The sequence below is a fragment of the Rattus norvegicus genome, chromosome 2 (genome assembly GCF_021556685.1).
Source record: "Rattus norvegicus strain SHRSP/BbbUtx chromosome 2, alternate assembly SHRSP_T2T, whole genome shotgun sequence".
Taxonomy (NCBI): domain Eukaryota; kingdom Metazoa; phylum Chordata; class Mammalia; order Rodentia; family Muridae; genus Rattus; species Rattus norvegicus.
The window spans coordinates 12,902,029-12,922,854 of NC_141535.1; the positions used below are offsets into that span (position 1 = coordinate 12,902,029).

The window sequence follows — 20,826 nt, forward strand, 5'->3', positions numbered from 1 at the left end:
AGTCTGGGTTTTGTTACATTAGTTATTGATATTTTGTTTGTCTGGCTTACTGGAAGCTGGGTTTTTGCTTTTCGTCTTTTGTTGTTGTTGTTGTTGTTGTTGTTGTTGTTGTTGTTGTTGTTGTTGTTGTTGTTTTGAACGGGATCTCAGGTAGCCAAGACTGGCCCTGAATTCCTAATCCTTCTACCTCTATCGTCCCCCCCACTCCCATCCCGCCCTCCAAGTCTGGGATTACGGGCATGCTCCAACCATGCCTGGCTTGTTAGATCATTTATAAACCTCATTATCAACAGAGACCACTAGGCCACTGGAAGGGTAGCATTCTCCTAAAACAAGTTTTCAGTCAGTAAAATATGAATTTGCTATAGGAAACTGAAACCAATTCCTCTTGGCGACTCTTGCCTTTAAATTACATATTGGCAACAACAAGCCAAGCCAACAAAAGGGGCAGAAGATGTACTTGACAGGAGGAGAGACTTAGCAGATGAGTAGGAGGAGAAAGCATATGAGGTGTAGGCTGGGCTGCAGCAGGAAAGAGCCTTGGTGTGAAGATGAATAGCTGAAATCTAAGCAAAATACAATACTGTCCCAGTGAAACATCAGAGAAGCCCAAGATAGCATGGCGCAGCCCAGCACCCACAGCTGTCTCCAGTGGAGACATCTTGAGTCTGCAAATGCAAAGTTATTAAAGTCAGGAGAAGTAACATACAAAATTTGATCTAAGCAGAACATTTCTTTTAGAAATGAAAGTATATGGGCTGGAGAGATGGCTCAGCGGTTAAGAGCACCCGACTGCTCTTCCAGAGGTCATGAGTTCAATTCCCAGCAACCACATGGTGGCTCACAACCATCTGTAAAGAGATCCGATGCCCTCTTCTGGTGTGTCTGAAGACAGCTACAGTGTACTTATATATAATAAATAAATAAAATCTTTAAAAAAAATAGAAATGAAAGTATAAACAAGTATTTAGAGGCAACACAATGTGTATTCCGCATGCTTTCTGTAATCTCAATAACTAGGGAGGGGAAGCAAAATGAATCAAATGTACTTGTTTAAAAACTTGAGGAATAGTATGTAACAAAATCGAAAAAGGAAAAGGGGATTAAGGTAAAATAAATGCAACATGGTTAAAATTATCGTTGGTAAAGGTTTAGTGTGTCCATTACTAAAGTGTTTAAGAAGTCACATTAGAAAAATAGTAAATACAATGAAGCAAAAGATCTTAGGAGCATCAAATAGAAGAGGGAGCGCTACAGGGATGGGGGTGATTCCTCTATTACAAACTTTGCAAGCTACAAGTAATACTAAGGTCCTTTTCCTTTAAATGCGATTCTCATGCACTTAAATAGTGATTCTTAATATTTAAAAATGTGATATATATATACATATATATATGTATATATATTGGAGAAATTTTACCAAAACCACAGCAGTCATTCAGCAGCCTTCAATAATTTTAAATGTAAGTTTGGTAAAGAATTTTTGTACAGGGACCTGGAGAACTGACAAAACTGTTAGGAGTATTTTCTGCTCTTCTGGAGGATCTGAGTTCAGTTCACAGCACCCACATAGCCAGGTTCACAACTACCTATAGCTCCAGTAACAGGGAATCTGAGGCCACTTATCTTTTGGCTGAACAGGTACCAGACCATACCATGCATGCTTTCACACAGATATACATACATACATACATACATACATACATACATACATACATACATACACACATACATAAAAATTTTAAAAATTTTAACTCCACTCCCTGCTCAATTTTATATGATTGTCTAATGCATTATTCACCTTATACTGAACAAAATTTGACATTCTAGCAAAGTCATGGCTGTTCCACTAGGGGGAGAAAAACACCAGTAGTATTTGTTACCAACCCTTAGCCCAAGGGTTAGGCACTTTACTTACATTATCCACCAGGTGTCAACCGAGAGAAGAAAGTTACCCCCCCCCCCCCCCCGCCTTAAAATACACAAATGTGTAATTTTATGCTTAACAAGCCAAACTCTTCAGACAAACGGCTTGCCCAGTAATTATTCTTGACATAGTTATATTCTAGATTTTTTTAGCTCACATGTCAAGTCAAATAAAATGTAATTAAATAAAAATGTAGATTTTTTTAAAATAAAGAAAACAGCAAAATAGTTCGTTTGTTGTGATTCGCCCTATCCGGATTTACCATGCAAAAAGGATCTGATGTTTAACTATAGACAACCTCGTCCGATTTTGGCTATGCATAAAACAGGATTTCATAATATAGCCATGTTATGAGGTTATGTTGACTGTTAATGATCTTAGTCTATGCCATTACCCTCTAAATCCTGGTGATGTTTAGAACTGCATTTTTTTACTCAAGGCATTGAAAAAAGGAGAAATGTGCCTGTATTTAAAGATGTAGCACGGCAATTAGCATGTTGAAGTAAAAGTAAGGCTTAAAAATTAAGCCTCATTTATGTAACAAATCATACTTAAAAACCAAAAACCACCGTATATGCTTTTCTAGCTAAGACTTTTCAGTCTGTTGTAAACAGTGTCAGCTAAATGACTATGTTCAAACTGTCTCTTATGAGGTGGTAATTAGGGGTGTGAGCTCTATTCTTATTCCTGAGGATACAGAAGTTGTAATCGCGTCATTCTCTGCAATGGAGCAGTAGGTGGTGTCTTGAAAAAGGACTTTTTCTCCCGTCGAGGAAGTGGTCGGGCCTACACACTACACAGACAACTTGGTCGAGTTTGAAGCTGTAGGAGTCTGGGAAGGCAGCTGAAGACAAGAGCTGCCTGGAGCATTGTTCTTTGGCTCCTAAGGCCTTGGCTTAGTCCATTGCCACCCTGTCTACAAAGTCCTGCTTGCTTTTGTTGTTTCTATCCAAGTCAACAATGCTTTCTAGTATGAACAATATTTGTCTGCTTTTTATTACATTTTCTTTTGAAATTCATTAGCTTAGACTGGGGCCACCAGCGGCTTGCCCAACCGGTTTCTCCCCTTCCCCCACGGCTCGCACGTCCTGCGGGTCCGCGGTACGGGCGCACACCCTGGCCTGGCGCCGCCGGGCCCCTCTACCTAGCTCGCGGAGCGCGTGCGGGGCCGGCGCTGCAGCCGCGCGGAGTGCCCGCCGGCCAATCGCTGCGGCCCATGCACCGAAGTCAGGGACGCCGGCTCCACACCTACTGTACCGGGAGCGCGCGACGAGAGGGAGGCGCGCGCCTCGCGGGAGGGAACGCGCAGGGAGGCTGGCTGCAGTCGCGGCCTGCGCCTGCGCACTGGGGTTGTTTTTCACAAAGCTGCTCTTAAAGTGAGCTGGCAGCCTCCAGCCGCCCGTCTTTGTAAGGAGACCACTGAGACGAGCAGGAGCGTGGAGCAGCGGCTTCTCTGCTGCCCTGACTTTTTAAGAAATCTCAATGAACTATTTGTAGACAATCACTGATCCTGCCTGCAAGATTTTTTTTTCTTTTGCACGGCAAAGACACCGATCAGTGTTAAGTGAAGATCACATCTTATATGCGATCTTGACTTTTTTTGGTCTTATTATATTTTTATAGATTTTGTTATAATCATGGTGCTGGGAAAGGTAAAGAGTTTGACAATAAGCTTTGACTGTCTTAATGACAGTAATGTCCCCGTGTATTCTAGCGGGGACACTGTCTCAGGAAGGGTAAATTTAGAAGTTACTGGGGAAATCAGAGTAAAATCTCTTAAAATTCATGCAAGAGGACATGCGAAAGTACGCTGGACTGAATCAAGAAACGCCGGCTCCAATACTGCCTATACACAGAATTACACTGAAGAAGTAGAATATTTCAACCATAAAGACATCTTAATTGGGCACGAAAGAGGTAAGTTTTTATATTAGTCACTACATTCTACTTCTGTGCATGAGAACTTTAATCTCCTTTAATGCAGTTCTAGTCGGCAGTTTGATGAAGGTAGCAAACTTAGAAGATGTAGTTTCTCCTTGACGTCCAAGCGTGTTAAGCTGTAATCCATGCAGGCGTCTGCAAAGTGAGTGCAAACTGCACTTAACTTCATCTGTAACCGGCTTCATATCTGCCATACGCACCTTATAACGTGTTCAAATGTGACTCCGTCGTTTTACTGATATTTTCAAATTCATTTGCAAAGACTGCAGTCCAATGTTGGATTTCTCCTTTTATTTTACAATCTTAGATACAGGAAGGAGCACCAATAAAGAACTGTAGTGACATTTTAAGAAGGTTGCTAGATGTATCTGCTTTTGATATTAACGTGCAAACGACTTTAAAGACTTGATTATTGTTCTTTGATAAAGGGTTTCCCTGGCTTATTTTGACATATGGCATCAACACCCCCACGTGTTTTCCCATTTCTCCCAATTCCTTTTAAAATGTACATCAAGCACCATTTATTTTAAAGGATAATATCTATCATTATGCAAACTATTAAGTCAGTTTAGAAGCCATTCCGGGTCAGTACTTTTCTTCTCGGAGCATCATGTCTAACTTTGGAACGTGGATTCAATGAAACCCATGGCAGACAGATGGAATTGAAAAGTATATGGCACATCGGATTTGGTTTTTGGGTACAAGATGAAGATTAAGGCATTGTCAAAGGGACAAGAGGTCCTAAGATTTGCGATCTGTTGTTTAAGTGGCTACAATGTGGAAATATAGGCGACTCCAAGCTTGTTTTTCTAAGTTTCCACCCTTTGTTAGAAGCGGTTCAATCCTGTTTCGGACCAGTTCTGGGGGATGGTGAGGAGGGGCGCTTGTTCTGCTCTCAGCAGATTGGTTACACGCGTCAGGTGGTGGCGATGACTTAATTCCTAGTCCAAGAAGAATATAATGTTAAAACTGGTTATGTAATTTGTGTTTCTTCTTTCTAATGCAGTATTTTAGTGCAAATACTGGCGATTTTTCAGATAGAGGCATGCTTTTTTTTTTAAGTATCTAAAATATACATCCTAGGGAGACGTTAATTGAACTTAACGCAAGTGAGAAATGGAGGATGCTTTAAGTTACACAGAATTAATGTACCGTCTTTTAAATATAAAGGTGAAGCCAAGTCTTGGGGTTTACGCAGCTACACCGAGGTGTTCTACATGCTGAAATGGTTCCCTAGTTCACCTTCCGCAGCGTCCACACGAATGGGCCATACAGTACCTAATGACAGCGCTCGTATTTGTTTTTTAAAAAGGGCAGATCCATGAATTTGCTTTTGAACCTGCTTTGACGTCGCACCCTTTAAAAACATAAGAAGAGACAAAGGCTTTTTCCTCGAAGAGTTAAGACTTGTAGTAGGGGGGAAAGAACGAGTTCTGTGGACACACACTTGATCCGTTGCACCACGATCTCACAGTTAAGATAACTACCTGCGCCCTGCGAGGTGCCCCAGCAAGCCTGGCTACGCGTGGACGGGCTCTTAAGGCTGGAATAGTTTCAATGACTTCAAACTGGCAGCTCGCTCAAACTAGCCTGGTAGCTGAGCGCCCGCCCCGGGCGCCCAGCGATAGGCGGAGCTGCGTTTGTTAGCCTGTTGCTAAGGCGATGCCAGGCGTTGATTGGACTGGGCACGGGGGGGGGGGGGGCGAGGGGGAAGTCGAGCCGGCTCGCGCCGGCTGGGGCGAGGCTTGGAACCGGCGTGCGCCGGTAAAGGTCTCTCCCGGCCAGCCGCCTCCGCCCCTCGGCGCGCCCCTCTCCGGGTGTCCCAGGCCCCTCGCCCACTGCAGCCGCCGCAGGTTTCATTGCCCTGGGCTCAAGCTCGGTTAAAAATCCCACCAAAGGCTGATCGAGGTGCGGGCGCCAGGGTACCCCCGGGGCTGGTACCTGTGTGACCCGAGGGGACATGACACAGGACAGATAGGGGAGACATCACCGGCACCAACTGGGCCTCGCCCATTGTTCCCCGGGGCCTCCGCCTCCGCGCCGCCGCCCCAGTTCCCCCTCGCTGTAACAGCGAAGGTGTCAGGGTGGCCTGAGCCAGATTGAACCGGTCACCGGCTGGGGCGTGGAAAGCGGAAGCTCGGCTTGCTGTGGCTCCGCCTCCGGCCCAGCATTCTAGGCTGCTCGGGCGCGAGCGCCGCGCGACGTATGCCGTATGTATAGCGGGGCGCGCGGAGCGCGGCCGCGCGCGGGCGGGCCGGCTGGGATCTGCTCAGCGCCGGTTTAGGCCGGTCCTCTCCTGCTCTAGTCTAGTTCTTGATTGACAGCCAGGCACTTGTTTACCACGGCGCGGCGGCCGCAGCACTCCTCAATGAGACTGCTGAGCTGGCACAAAAGGGAGCCGAGGAAGAAAGGGAGAGAGGCGAAGTTTGGGCGCCTTGGAGGGAGCGAATTGACGGGCCATGGCTCCCCCGGCCGGTCCTCAGGGCTGACGCTGTACAGGGGCTCCCCAGGAGGCTCTGGAAGCAATGCGCAGATATGGTCAGGTCACCATGATTTAGGGATGAAAGTCATATTTTTATGTATTTTCAGTACTTCGGCGAAGTGTAATGATAAGCGCCAGCCCCCACCCCATGCTAATTAAAAAGGATTGCACACCAAGTAAAGTCTTACTAGACTTCGGTATATTACCTAGACAGCCAAAAGGACCCTTTCCACATTTTTAATTTATTTCCACGACACACATACAAAAAATGATTCTGAGCAAAAGAAATGGGTTAAGTGAAAGCTTATTCGCAACCCACCCCCCACCCAATTCCCAGCAAATGGATGTTGAACAAAATGTTTCTTTGTCACTAAACTTAAAAAAGCAGATTCTAGCTGCTGCATAAACCACTTGTGTTGAATATTGCCTACGTAAACAATTGTATTTAGCTTTGAAACAGTCCCTTGCCTGTCTCTTGTTGACAGAGTCCCTTCTGAGAAGCCCTGAGTCCCAGGGGTCCTCGAAACTCTCTGTTTCTTGGGTACAACATGAATGGTCTAGAAAGTAGTCACCAAAAATGGGCAATTTGAGAAATAGTCTACAATTTTTATTTGATGCACACTTAATAAACAACTGGTGACCAAGATAACAGTGTGGTTGGGTACCTGAACCTGTTTTCGATACATTTTTTAACTTTTTTTTTCTCACTGAAATAACACAGCCTATAAAGTGTAAATATTCATCTTCCTCATTTGAGAATGAGGAAAATGAGGAGTAAGGAGTCTTATTTTTAGCCAAAGCAAATAATGAAGTTGGGATTAGAACTCTGATAGCTTAAGATGAAAGCTTGTGGTTTTGATCATGAAGAACATCCTTGAATGCCACCTGAGAATGACAAGGTTTTTGTTTTCTGCTTTTTGTTTTTTCAGATGATGATAATTGTGAAGAAGGCTTCAGCACTATTCATTCAGGACGGCATGAATATGCATTTAGCTTCGAGCTTCCACAGACGTGAGTATTCTAAGTCATAGGCATTTTCTATTGATACTCTTAGTCAAGTACAGTCTTACAAGATTAGTTCATATTTAAATACAGAGTTTTTAATTTTTTAGTTAAAAAAAAACCCTTTTCATTATAGAAACTTGATATTGACAGAGAAAAATACTGTATTAAACAGAAGGAGCTATTTTTAATCTAATGTGGCAAAATTACAGAACGCACACTTAGTCGTTAGAATTTACAGTAGTGTTTGAAGCTTACCAAACGTTAATATCCAATGTAGGACTGGTGAGTCAGTAGGTCCTGGTCAAATAGTAAACCTTCAGTCAGCCGCTGGGTATGTCTTCATCAGTTTAATCCAGTGGCTCACTGGATTAAAATTCACATTCTGTCTTTTCTCCTATTGTGAATGATGAGCAATAAATTTAGAATATAAACGTAAGACTCCAGGATAGTCCTGTTCTTTAGATACAAATTCAGTGTGTTTTTATTAAGAGCTGCTGTGGGCATTACGTAAGACATCGTAACCCGGACTTAAGAGTGGAAAGCTTGAAATACAGTGCATTCTTAGCCTTTAACAGATGATTCTGAAACCTATAAACGACACCCACATTGATCTATGGAATGAACTTAGCTCATGTAACAGTCTATCATGCCTTGACTGTATCTAACTCCATGTCTACTCATTCAACATTAGAATTTTATGTAGAGTTCATAACCATTGTAAAACAGTGGCAGTTCTGCCAGGATATCTAGCCCTCTGCTTTCTAAATAACAACACTTAGACAGTTCTTAATGGGACAGGCTGCTTCTTATACACCAAAACCTACAATCTGGCCAAGTTGAGAAACAGTTTTGACTCTTTTGACATAGATTTAATGGGAATATTTTTCTTTTCAAGCTTTAGAAAGTAAAACTAGGAAACAGCCAGGGGGGAGTTAGAATTTGAGTGAACGGGGGTATAAAAAAATTTACCATTTCTGTGACTTTATGAAAAAGGAAATTGTGAGAATATCCTAGACCTTTTTCATGCTATACTTAATTAGTTGCTATAAAAAGAGGTTCTAATTCCTGGCTAACAAAAGTGGAGCAGTATAGAGACTCTTTTCTGAATGTTTTATTAGGATCTAGGATTTTAAAGTAGAAATAGTGAGGTCAGTCTTTACTTTTGTGTTTAAACTTTTACCTTTCAAGAATAGTTTATTTAACTTTCATAATTCTGCCACTAACATTAAAAGTAGACTCTTTTGTTTGAAGGAATTGTATTCTTCTGGCTATAAAAACAAATTTTTTGTTAAATTTACCTCTTATTATTATTTGAAAATAAAAGATCTTTCCCTAATGACTTATCCCTTTGGAAAGTTTTAAGAAATTATATATGTAGTGCCTCGTTGGTCCACAAACATGGTGACATCTTTCTATCTGTGGTACCTCTTAGACAGTTGTACATGCTAATGTATTTATTCCAATCTAATATTGAATTTTTAGACAGAAGATTAATACATCCATCTTTATATTTTACACAGACCACTTGCTACCTCATTTGAAGGCCGACATGGCAGTGTGCGCTATTGGGTGAAGGCCGAATTGCATAGGCCTTGGCTTCTACCAGTAAAATTAAAGAAGGAATTTACAGTCTTTGAGCACATAGATATCAACACTCCTTCATTACTGGTAAGCATTGACTGAATCCTGGATTGCTGTTTAACTTAAGAATCCACAAAGAATAGCTACTTAATCTGTGCAACTCCATGGCTCTGACAAAGCAATTTTATTAAATTTCATTTAAAATGCCTATTTTAAAATATATAGTAGAAAAAATAGAGCACACAAGCAAATGATTTTTTTTTCATTTTTCCTATTTTTCATGCTGAGCTAAGTAAATTTAAAAGACTGATATGTGAAGTATCTTTTATGCAGAACACAGCAGTAACAAGGCATGGTTCCTAAATGATTCAATGAACAATAGGAGAACATCTATTCCTATTTAAATGTCACAATCTCTAAACTTCGTACTATATTGCATTTTTCCAATTAGGGATAGGTGTCAAGTGATGGGGATTCATCATTTTCATGAAAACAAACAAACAAAAAACCCTTAATTTCTTTTTAATTGCATTTTACAAGACTAATTCAAATTTGGCTTCCAAAACTATTAGGTTTAAACAAGTGATGACATCTTTAAAGAAATAAAAAATCAACCTTTAAAATGGACGGTTTACTAATTTTTTTTTTTACATTTTCAAAGTAAGATGTTATACCATTTGGAATTGCAACCAAGTTTCAGACGGTTTATGCAGAATTTGGAAAGGGTTTTTTTGCTCTGTTTTGCTTATTTTGATTAGTTTATTAGTACATGATGGACTAAAGCTTTGCTTTAGGATAGGGAGTAAAGCCTTTAACCCTTTTTTTCCTTTATTGAATGGAAGTTTATATGAAAACAGAAGTCTGATGTTCCTTAAAACTATTTGTTAGGAAAACAAAATTAATTCTCTTAGTTAATTTTTAAAATGTTCTGGCATTTTTATGAGTTTGTCCATTGATGTTTTTTTTTTTTCTCAATTTATTTTTTACAGTCACCCCAAGCAGGCACAAAAGAAAAGACACTCTGTTGCTGGTTCTGCACCTCAGGCCCAATATCCTTAAGTGCCAAAATTGAGAGGAAGGGCTACACCCCAGGTATGTATGAGGTTGAAGCCCACAAAAAGGCGTTTACTAGATGTTTGTGAATACACTTAGCATGTGGGAAATACCTAATGTGAGCAGCCAGCCTTCCCTAGTACAGCTCTGTCCACTGTCCCTGTCCATTTTCCTTTTACAAACATGGGCTCCTTTCCTCCTGTCACCGAGAGTGAGCAAGTTGTGTTTTAACTGTAAGTCTCTTTGCTCACTTCCAGGATAGTTTGTTTCTCTGCCATAGCGTTAGCTGGGCTTCATAATTGAGCTTCAGAAGTCTACCCTTTATAGTGGGTGTTGGCTTATTTGTTTTCTAATAGTAAATTTAACGGCTTCCCTCTGCAGGTGAATCAATACAGATATTTGCTGAGATTGAGAACTGCTCTTCCCGAATGGTAGTGCCAAAGGCAGCCATTTACCAAACGCAGGCCTTCTACGCCAAAGGGAAAATGAAGGAAGTAAAACAGCTGGTGGCAAACTTACGTGGGGAATCCTTATCATCTGGGAAGACGGAGACGTGGGACGGCAAGCTGCTCAAGATCCCACCAGTTTCACCCTCCATCCTCGACTGTAGTATAATCCGTGTGGAGTATTCGCTAATGGTAGGTGTTACTGTACATTTTATGACTTGCCTTCAAGTCTTGGGGTTGTAGTGTTGGCTTATCCAAGTATGGTTTCTATAGTCTGCAGTAGCAGAGTGTAAGAGAGAGAGAGAGAGAGAGAGAGAGAGAGAGAGAGAGAGAGAGAGAGAGAGAGAGAGTGTGTGTGTGTGTGTGTGTCTTTAAATTATGGTTGTTACTTCTACCTCACATAAGCCTAGAATATTGCACATGAAAGAGAACTTGTCTAGAAACTGAAAGAGGATCTCCGCTAATGTCAGAATGAGGTTGTGCTGTAAAGGAGGTTGTACCTGGGATGCTGACGGCAGCCTCTGTCCCTGTAGGTATACGTGGATATTCCCGGGGCCATGGATTTGCTTCTCAGTTTGCCACTAGTCATTGGGACCATCCCTCTACATCCATTTGGGAGCAGAACCTCAAGTGTGAGCAGTCAGTGTAGCATGAATATGAACTGGCTCGGTCTATCCCTTCCTGAAAGACCTGAAGGTAATTAGATAATACATTTCTAAACATACTCTATTATTATTAAGACTTTTCTCTTTTTGTTTTTGGTATATTACATCCCTAGTTAAATTGTACCTTTCCGTAGATAGCACATATGACCTTAATGTTAAGTTTGGTTGTATGTCTTCCTTGTTTTAATCACCAAACAAATAATTATGCTTTCACATGACCTTTTTTTAATATCTACTATTCTGTGTATTTTGACATGCATAAGAACATGTTGTTCGAATTGCGTGTATCTTTCTCCCTCAGCACCACCCAGTTATGCAGAGGTTGTAACGGAGGAACAGAGACGGAATAATCTTGCACCAGTGAGTGCTTGTGATGATTTTGAGAGAGCTCTTCAAGGACCACTGTTCGCATATATCCAGGAGTTCCGGTTCCTGCCTCCACCTCTCTATTCAGAGGTAAGCGCCAAGACACATGCGTGTACTGAGTCTCCTAGAAAGCCGCAGTGTAGGGCTTTAACAAGATACAGGCTTTAACAAGACAGGTGCTTCTTGGTTATCCTGGAAGAACAAAAATTATAATGACAGCTTAGAAGTTACAGTCAGAAGTCAAATTATCTAACTTCAACCCTAATGACTTGGTCCAAGAATTGAAGTCTAGTTAATTCATTAGCATTTTTGAAGGAATAACCTTATAATTTTATAGACATTAATTAAATAGCTAGAATTTATATTATTCATTATCCAATCTATTTTTTGCATATTTTAGCATTCTTAGTCATAAGAAAAGATAGCATATTTCTAAAAGTAGCATATTCTTTAAAAAAAAAAACCTGCTAAATTATTTATGCTGTTCATGTTGGTGACATTGGGCACATAGCTCACAAATTGGTGAATAAAGAAATAAGATTCAGAGGGAAATACTGTTTTAACAGTGTTAGGAAACACCACCAGGTAATGAGCACTTTATTGGAGCTTAGTTAGGAATAGAGTAGCTTTTCTGAAATGGCGATTAAGATGACTTTTAAAATATGAATAGCCCTCCAAAGGTGTGGCAGTCCGGGTAGGAAGGGCAGGCTGGCTGAAGGACTGAAAGGGCTGGGTTCAACAGCTTCAGGACTTTCCCACACAACTGGAGCCAACAGGACACATTTTTATAGGACCCTTCAAATCGGCCTTGATAGCCAAAATAATTACAAATCAAGACAATCATTCTCGAGTCATATAATTTATTCCACTATTTTATAGTAGGACTCTTAGTGTTTTATACTCATTAGACACAAAGGGTCTTGTTTTTACTTTGAAACCAATTGCTATGACCCCATAACTGAAGACATGGCTCCCTAAAATCATCTTAATTGACTATAGGGTACTCAGAATCTGTTCATGCACATTTTTTATTAGAAGTATGTTAGATTCTGAAAATGTTCTACCATTTCTCACAAATTCTATTACTGTGTTTTTATTCTTACATTTCTTATTTTGCTTCTGGCTTTGAGTATTCATAGCTTTCATGGGGAGAATGTTTTAGTTAATATACAAATAGTATTAATTTAATCTAATTTTTCATAAATTCCGCCCATTTCAAGATGAGTATAAGTTAATGTAAAACTTGTTCAACCCTAAAATAGCTCTGGAATGTGGTTTAACTACAAGACGACGCTACTTTCTTCAAAAATGTGTATTTGACATAAAACTTGTGGATCAGTCTTGTCCAGAAGAACTTTGTGTGCCCCTCACAGGAACCACAGAGCCTCAGGAAAAGGTGCACTGACATTTAGGATGAGATTAAAAGACACTTTACAAAGGAGATGAGCAGTTTGATTTTATACTCCCGGGTATGACCCAAGTTTCTGCACCACTAATGTTGAGTGAAACTGCCCTTTTACAAGAGACCTGCCAGGAACTTACTTGTGTGAATTGAAGTGTTCATGCAGGTCTATACTTAATACTAGGAATCCAGCACCCTTTCCTTCCCATGTGGCCCTTCAAGGGAGAGAGCCCAGGGTATAATTAGTTAGCAGGTTATGTGAGTCCTCCGTATTGGTGACATTTGCTGACTGGTACCAAAAGTGTCACATTTTTCCTTCACCTTACCAAGTTAACTTTGTAAATTTTATCTTATTCCTACTAGATTGATCCAAATCCTGATCAGTCATCCGAGGACAGACCATCATGCCCCTCTCGCTGAAGGAACACTTGATTGAATCAAGTTGATGTGGGTTCCGAACTGTATCTCTTCCGGCTGAGGACAGAGAAGTATCTTGGAGACACGTTTTCAGAGGAAGTGGAATTGCTTTTGCCCAGACAAATGGCAAACACGTGAAACAACCAGTGATCATGCTTTAGAATCCTACAGCATCATTCTGGGCTGCTCCAACACGCTTGAAGATCTGAGCTTTCCTTAAAACTAAGGGCAGTCTTCTTAGCCTGTGATCATGTGTCAAGACACCGTTGCAAAGAAGGATATTGTCCTTCCTATTTGAAAATTTGCACATGCTCAATGCTTACATTGTGCAGTTCAATGTCACTACAGCTTTTTTCCATTTATGCCAGACTCTTGATACTCTTAAAAACTATGTGGTCAGCACAACATGGAACAAAAGAAAGCTTTGAAAAACTTTGACATTAAAAAACAAAAACGCACTGACAGGTTTGTTTTTTGTTTTTGTTTTTGTTTTTTAAGTTAATGTAGCCTGGACTCTACCTGCGTATGCACATGCTCAGAATTGTCCTACTAGGCTGACCATGTATCACCTCTTCAGCTTGGATCCTATTGTGGATTTATTTACAAACATCAAATGCCTTCAAGCCAATCCTTTTGCTGTATGTTTTGCAGCCTACTGTAGTAGATAAGCAACAGATACGAGGAGAAAAGAGACGGGAGGAGGAGGCCGCCGAGAGACTTTGTAGGGCTGTTGTGTGGGTTCTATGAGAGTGTTGCCTTTCTATTGACAGCAGAGCAGCATTGTGTTACTGACTGCCTACCATCACTCAATCTCAGGTGAATGCATCACTTGCCAAACTGTCGGAATGCCGTCTGTTTCGTTGCACTGTTACGTTCTTGTTCTTGTTCTTGTCGTTCTTGTTATTTGGTTGGCTTTTTGGAGAGGGAACTTCGGAAATGGGACATACACAAAACTGATAACCCACCCACATTCCCCTTTTTATTATTAAATATAAGAAGAAACAAAGCTCAGAGTGGAGAAAGACAGTAGGGCAAGCACCAGCGGAGAGTCAAGGGCTGTTGCTCTGAGGAAGTATTTTTATTATTTTAAGAATGAGTGGGAACTGTCCAGTCACTAGGGAAGGGAGGGGAAAGTGCATTTATTTTTATACAGAGTTACTTAATTACCTCCAAAACACATATGTTGGAAATCATTTTTGCTGATGCAAAGTACTTCAATAAGCCAGAATATGTACATCAAGGTAATGATGGGAGACGCTCCATTTTTACATTGCTCACGTTTGAGAGAACGAAATCCCAAATTTGTTTCCACAGTGAACACACTTTATAAGTAGAAATACCAGAATGTTTTCTGGGATAAACAGCTTTAGTTTGTACATGTATAGAATATTGTTTTTCAACAATTTTTTTCTATCATCTAAAAGAGGAATTGATAGGTCTCTAGCTTTGAGTATATGTAGATCAACACATCAATAAATTATTTTTAAAGATAACTTATGGCTATATTGTAACCATATACTAACATTCATGAAACAACTAAAACCCCATCTTCTCAAAGTACAAAGTAGCGTGATTTTTTTTTTTAGAGTTCACTTGTGTTTCTAGCAGCACCAGCATCTCTGATGTTGCAACATATGTGTGAGATGGGTGTTACATCTGTCCACCTTGCCATCTGACCCACAGCTCGAGTGACTGAGAATTATAGTAACTCTGGCCTGGTGCTTGACCTGGTTAAATACTGTCTTAAAGCTTCATACAAAATAGGCTTTTCCATAAGTGGCCTTTAAGAAAACATGGAAGATAATTCATGTTTGAAATAATGCCGACAGGGTGAAGAAAGCCCATTGTAAAAATGGATCACGTTTTAAGTGATTCAGTTAAAGGGTTATGTGCTCCCATAGCAAACAATACTAGATAATAAGGAGTTGGGGGTGAATTATTTTTTTAATTGTTAAATCATTTTGTGAATGTCCCCCCTCAGAAGAAGCTGATGGGATATTTGGCATAAAGGGCATTTGGTGGATTTGTTTTTGTTGGGAGGGATTGTGTAAAAACACCTGACTCTGTGTTATGTCTGACTAGGGAACAATTGTTGGTGTGCATGGCCTCGGGGCGCTCACTACCATGTTCTACAAAATACTTTATTAAGCAAGAATGACCAATATTCTGATAATTGGCATTGGTGACAAAATTATTTTAAGAGTTGGTGAAGTAAAGTTTTATTTTTCCCATTAAGTATTTCTTTACTCTTTTGAGGCATTACACTATTCTAAATATTGGTCAATTCCTGACATAACATCTGAGGGTCACAGTTGCGCTCTAGTATTCAAGCTATCTTGAATTCCTAATTTTTCATTTAGGAAAAGTAAAATCCAAAATGTTTGCGAAACAAAGTGCAATATTAAATGTTTGCTTTATAGATTATATTCTATGGCTGTTGTAATCTTTTATTTGGTGCTGAATATGTCCTTGTAGGCTCTGTTTTAAGAAAACCATGTGGGAAATGATTTGACTTTTCCTATTGCTCTTCCTTGTGGAAAATAAAAGTGTTTTTTTTTTTTCTTTTTTTTGTAAAATTGTTTGGTGGTTTATTTGAAGTTTGGTCTCATTAGTGGTGCACTACATTCAAATATTATTGACCTTACAGTAAACTCTTAGATCCTTCTGAATACTTCATTTCTAAATTTGTACTGATGAAAATTACTGAGGAATTAAAAGATGTGAATTTAAGTCTTAAATAATGAACCAAATGTAATCAGGTAATTTCACATTTAGATGCCATTCCCCACACATACACATACACACTCCTCTGATGTATCCTGTCTTAACATTACAGGAGGACCTACATTATAAGTTAGGTTGAAAACCACTGAACTTTTTTTCCAAATTTTAAAACCAGCAGTAAATATTTTTAAAAATAGATCTGACTATTAGAGTGATTGGCAACTTTCAAAATCCTTTTGGAATCAAATTTACTTTTTCTTGTTCATTGTTTACACACACATAAGATTATGCGCCTTAGAAAGGAACCCCCATGTTACAAAGACATTTATACACTTTGAATGCAATTATAATGTGTTACATAAATAGCTGAACTAAGTTTGTCACACAGGCCAGTGGAAGACACACGTCTTTCAGTAGTTAGATTAACAAATGAAAGAGTTCTGAGGAGGGAATGAGCTCAGATCAGCCAGTGAACCAGGCATTGAACAAAAGGCTCAAACTGATTTCCTCTTCAGGAAAGAAGAAAGGGTACATGTGATGCTCACTCTTGAAGGTGTGAATTTGTCTTTTTTTTTTCTTTTTTTTTTTTCGGGTGAATTTGTCTTTTAAGGAAGTAAAAACATTATGCCCTCTACCACCTATGACTGCCAGTCCTGGGCACTCCTGTAAAAATGGCATTAGAGTACATTGAGACTAAACTACACATCTTCTAGGTTAAACAGCATTGAGTCCTCTTAACTGAAGCTGCTCCATGAATTTATTGATTGGCTGACCTTGCTATATTTAGTCAGAACTTTTGATTCTCCAGAAAAGAAACTCAGACTAGTTTCAGTGAAACAATATATTGACTAATAATTCCAGGAATGATCTATATTAAACACATCTGGATTTAGGAATGCCCTGGGGCACATTCTCTTCCCTTTAATTTCTTGAAATGAGTTTTTTATACTGGAAATTTTCGTAATTTTTTCATCCTAACTTCTAAGCTAAACAAAACAGAATACTTTGATGCTCTCAAAAGACAAATAGAAGACTTGCTGTGTAGCTCAAACTGGCTTCAAACTTAGGATCTGTCTTCCATTCAAGTGTGTGCCACCATGTCCAGTTAATAAGATTCTGATTAGCTGGTACTTGGAACTTAGTTCCTATGACATAGGTGGGTTTTCCAATAGAAAAACTTACAATTGAATTCTGTCCTGCTCCATCGATAGGGCTCAAGCCAGCAACCACAGTATATACCCTGGAAGTGTCTACCTACTCGAAACTCAGGCGCAGTTTGAAGGAGAGCAGCCCCAAGGCTCATGCACTTGAACATCTAGGGAAGGATTAGGAGGTGTGGCCTTTTTGGAGGAGGTAGGTCACTGGGGTTGGCCTTTGAAGTTTGAAAAAAGCCTAAACTAAGCCCAGACTTGTGTTTATCCCCACTGTATGTGTGTGTGTGTGTGTGTGTGTGTGTGTGTGTGCGCGCGTGCGTGTGTGTGTGTGTGCACTGTACCCGTCTGCTTCCAACCATGATGATCACGGACTAACTGAAATTGTATGTAAGCAAGCCCCTAATTCAATCCTTTTTTTAATGAGAGTTCCCTTGGTCATGGTGTCTCGTCACAGCAATGGAACAGTAATAAGATACCAGATGATAATTTTGAGGTATAATTATGTAATCTCTGAAAAATGGGCAATTATATCTTTGGAGTTCAGTGGCAACTTTATGTCCAAAAGTACTTGACTGTGGTGAAATAGTTCATACTACAAAGCGGGGACATGTTCTAACTCACAGAACATTTTATTGGTAGCAAAAAATATTTGGATTGAGAAAATAGGTCAGAGGGCAAAGTGTTTGCTGTGTAAGAATGAAGACTTGCTTTTTTTTTCCCCCTCCATCTTTATTAACTTGGGTATTTATTTACATTTCAATTGGTATTCCCTTTCCTGGTTTCCAGGCAAACATCCCCCTAACCCCTCCGCCTCCCCTTCTATATGGGTGTTCCCCTCCCCATCTTCCCCCCATTACCAGCTTCCCCTTCCACTGGAGCTCTTACTAGGCTATTTATTGCTACCTATGAAGTTGGAGCCCAGGGTCAGTCCATGTATAGTCTTTAGGTAGTGGCTTAGTCCCTGGAAGCTCTGGTTGGTTAGCATTGTTGTTCATATGGGGTCTTGAGCCCCTTCAAGCTCTTTCAGTCCTTTCTCTGATTCCTTCAATGGGAGTCTCGTTCTCAGTTCAGTGGTTTGCGGCTGGCATTTGCCTATATATTTGACATGCTCTGGCTGTGTCTCTCAGGAAAGATGTACATCTGGTTCCTGTCAGCCTGCATTTCTTTGCTTCATCCATCTTGTCTAATTGGGTGTCTGTATATGTATGGGCCACATGTGGGGCAGGCTCTGAATGGGTGTTCCTTCAGTCTCTGTTTTAATCTTTGCCTCCCTATTCCCTCCCAAGGGTATTCTTGTTCCCCTTTTAAAGAAAGAGTGAAGCATTCACATTTTGATCATGCATCTTGAGTTTCATGTGTTCTGTGCATCTAGGGTAATTCAAGCATTTGGGCTAATATCCATTTATCAATGACTGCATACCATGTGTGTTTTTCTGTGATTGGGTTACCTCACTTAGGAAGATATTTTCCAGTTCCATCCATTTGCCTATGAATTTCATAAAGTCATTGTTTTTGACAGCTGAGTAATATTCCATTGTGTAGATGTACCACATTTTCTGTATTCATTCCTCTGTTGAAGGGCATCTGGGTTCTTTCCAGCTTCTGGCTACTATAAATAAGGCTGCTATGAACATAGTGGAGCATGTGTCTTTGTTATATGTTGAGGCATCTTTTGGGTATATGCCCAAGAGAGGTATAGCTGGATCCTCAGGTAGTTCAATGTCCAATTTTCTGAGGAACCTCCAGACTGATTTCCAGAATGGTTGTACCAGTCTGCAATCCCACCAACAATGGAGGAGTGTTCCTCTTTCTCCACATCCTCGCCAGCATTTGTTGTCACCTGAGTTTTTGATCTTAGCCATTCTGACTGGTGTGAGGTGAAATCTCAGGGTTGTTTTGATTTGCATTTCCCTTATGCCTAAAGATGTTGAACATTTCTTTAGCTGTTTCTCAGCCATTTGGCATTCCTCAGCTGTGAATTCTTTGTTTAGCTCTGAACCCCATTTCTAATAGGGTTATTTGTCTCCCAGCAGTCTAACTTCTTGAGTTCTTTGTATATTTTGGATATAAGCCCTCTATCAGTTGTAGGATTGGTAAAGATCTTTTCCCAATCTGTTGGTTGTCATTTTGTCCTAACAACAGTGTCCTTTGCCTTAAAGAAGCTTTGCAGTTTTATGAGATCCCATTTGTCGATTTTTGATCTTAGAACATAAGCCTTCCTCTACACAAAAGAGAAACAAGCCGAGAAAGACATTAGGGAAATGACACCCTTCATAATAGTCCCAAATAATATAAAATACCTCAGTGTGACTTTAACCAAGCAAGTGAAAGATCTTTATGATAAGAACTTCAAGCCTCTGAAGAGAGAAATTGAAGAGGATCTCAGAAGATGGAAAGATCTCCCATGCTCATGGATTGGCAGGATTAATATAGTAAAAATGGCCATTTTACCAAAAGCAATCTACAGATTCAATGCAATCCCCATCAAAATGCCGATCCAATTCTTCAGAGAGTTAGACAGAACAATTTGCAAATTCATCTGAAATAACAAAAAAACCCAGGATAGCTAAAGCTATCTCAACAATAAAAGGACTTCCAGGGGACTCACTGTCCCTGAACTCAAGCAGTATTACAGAGCAACGGTGATAAAAACTGCATGGTATTGGTACAGAGACAGACAGACAGACCAGTGGAATAGAATTGAAGACCCAGAAATGAACCCACACACCTATGGTCACTTGATTTTTGACAAAGGAGCCAAAACCATCCAATGGAAAAAAGCATTTTCAGCAAATGGTGCTGGTTCAACTGGAGGTCAACATGTAGAAGAATGCAGATCAATTCATTCTTTTTTTTTTTTTTAATAAGCGAAGGCGAGGTTTTTTACGGAGATCTATTACAGGGATCTCTGGGCCTACACGTACCCCACGCAGGAGACAGAGGTGTCGACCAGATCAATCCATTCTTATCACCCTGCACAAAGCTTAAGTCCAAGTGGATCAAGGACCTCCAAATCAAACCTGATATACTCAAACTAATAGAAGAAAAAGTGGGGAAGAGTCTCGAACATATAGGCACTGGAGAAACCTGAACAAAACACTAATGGCTTATGCTCTAAGACTTGCTTTTAGCACCCCTAAAAATAAAACAATAAAAAAATGCCAGGTGTGGTATTGTGGTAGTAAGAGCCTTCCTTTAATCCCAGTCCTCATCAGAAACCAGCAAATCTCTACCACATTCAGAACCTTGCATGCAGAGAGGTCCAGGCCAGCCGACCCTGTCTCACAGAAGGAAAAATGGTGAGCCCTGCTGCCCACCTACAATTGCAATGCTGAAAGGCAAAATCAGAAGGATCCCAGGCTGCTGCCAGTCAGCTAGTCTAGCCCAATCAGCAAGTCCACATTCTGTGAGAGAGACTCTGTGTCCAAAAGTAAAATGGAGAGTGATAGACATTCCTGGTGTGGCCTTCTGGCCTGAAACATGCCAAAGCAAGCTTGAACTCACATATGCATACACTACTCACAGCGCTGTTTTTCTTTAATTGTGAACACAGTGTTCATGAAGATCAAAAGAGTGCACCAGATCCCCTGAAGCTGCAGTTGTGAGCCACACTGTGGGTGCTCGGAACCGAACTCAGGTTATCTGCGAAAGAAGCTAGTGTTC

General features: G+C 40.4%; 2 protein-coding genes across 8 annotated transcripts; one reads left to right on the plus strand and one right to left on the minus strand.

The window, feature by feature from the left end:
• Positions 1-3,328: 3,328 nt before the first annotated feature.
• Positions 3,329-15,861, plus strand: Arrdc3 (arrestin domain containing 3). 6 transcript variants are annotated; one of them, NR_178214.1, is given in 8 exon segments: positions 3,329-3,844; positions 7,280-7,361; positions 8,876-9,023; positions 9,926-10,028; positions 10,371-10,627; positions 10,969-11,131; positions 11,364-11,556; positions 13,232-15,861. NR_178214.1 is itself a non-coding variant. In NM_001007797.2 (8 exon segments), coding segments are annotated over 8 exon segments (1,245 nt in total). In that variant the 5' UTR covers positions 3,329-3,564; the 3' UTR covers positions 13,289-15,861.
• On the minus strand, positions 3,803-5,969 carry LOC148006625 (uncharacterized). 2 transcript variants are annotated; one of them, XM_087635916.1, is made up of 3 exons: positions 5,356-5,969; positions 5,021-5,225; positions 4,147-4,809 (listed from the first exon to the last, which is right to left on the minus strand). In XM_087635916.1, exon 1 carries the CDS (start codon positions 5,828-5,830, stop codon positions 5,432-5,434), a length of 399 nt encoding a protein of 132 aa, XP_087492042.1. In that variant the 5' UTR covers positions 5,831-5,969; the 3' UTR covers positions 4,147-4,809; positions 5,021-5,225; positions 5,356-5,431. The 2 variants fall into 2 exon arrangements, with proteins under 2 accessions (XP_087492046.1, XP_087492042.1); XM_087635920.1 differs by lacking the exon at positions 5,021-5,225 and having other exon boundaries at positions 3,803-4,809.
• Positions 15,862-20,826: the final 4,965 nt, after the last annotated feature.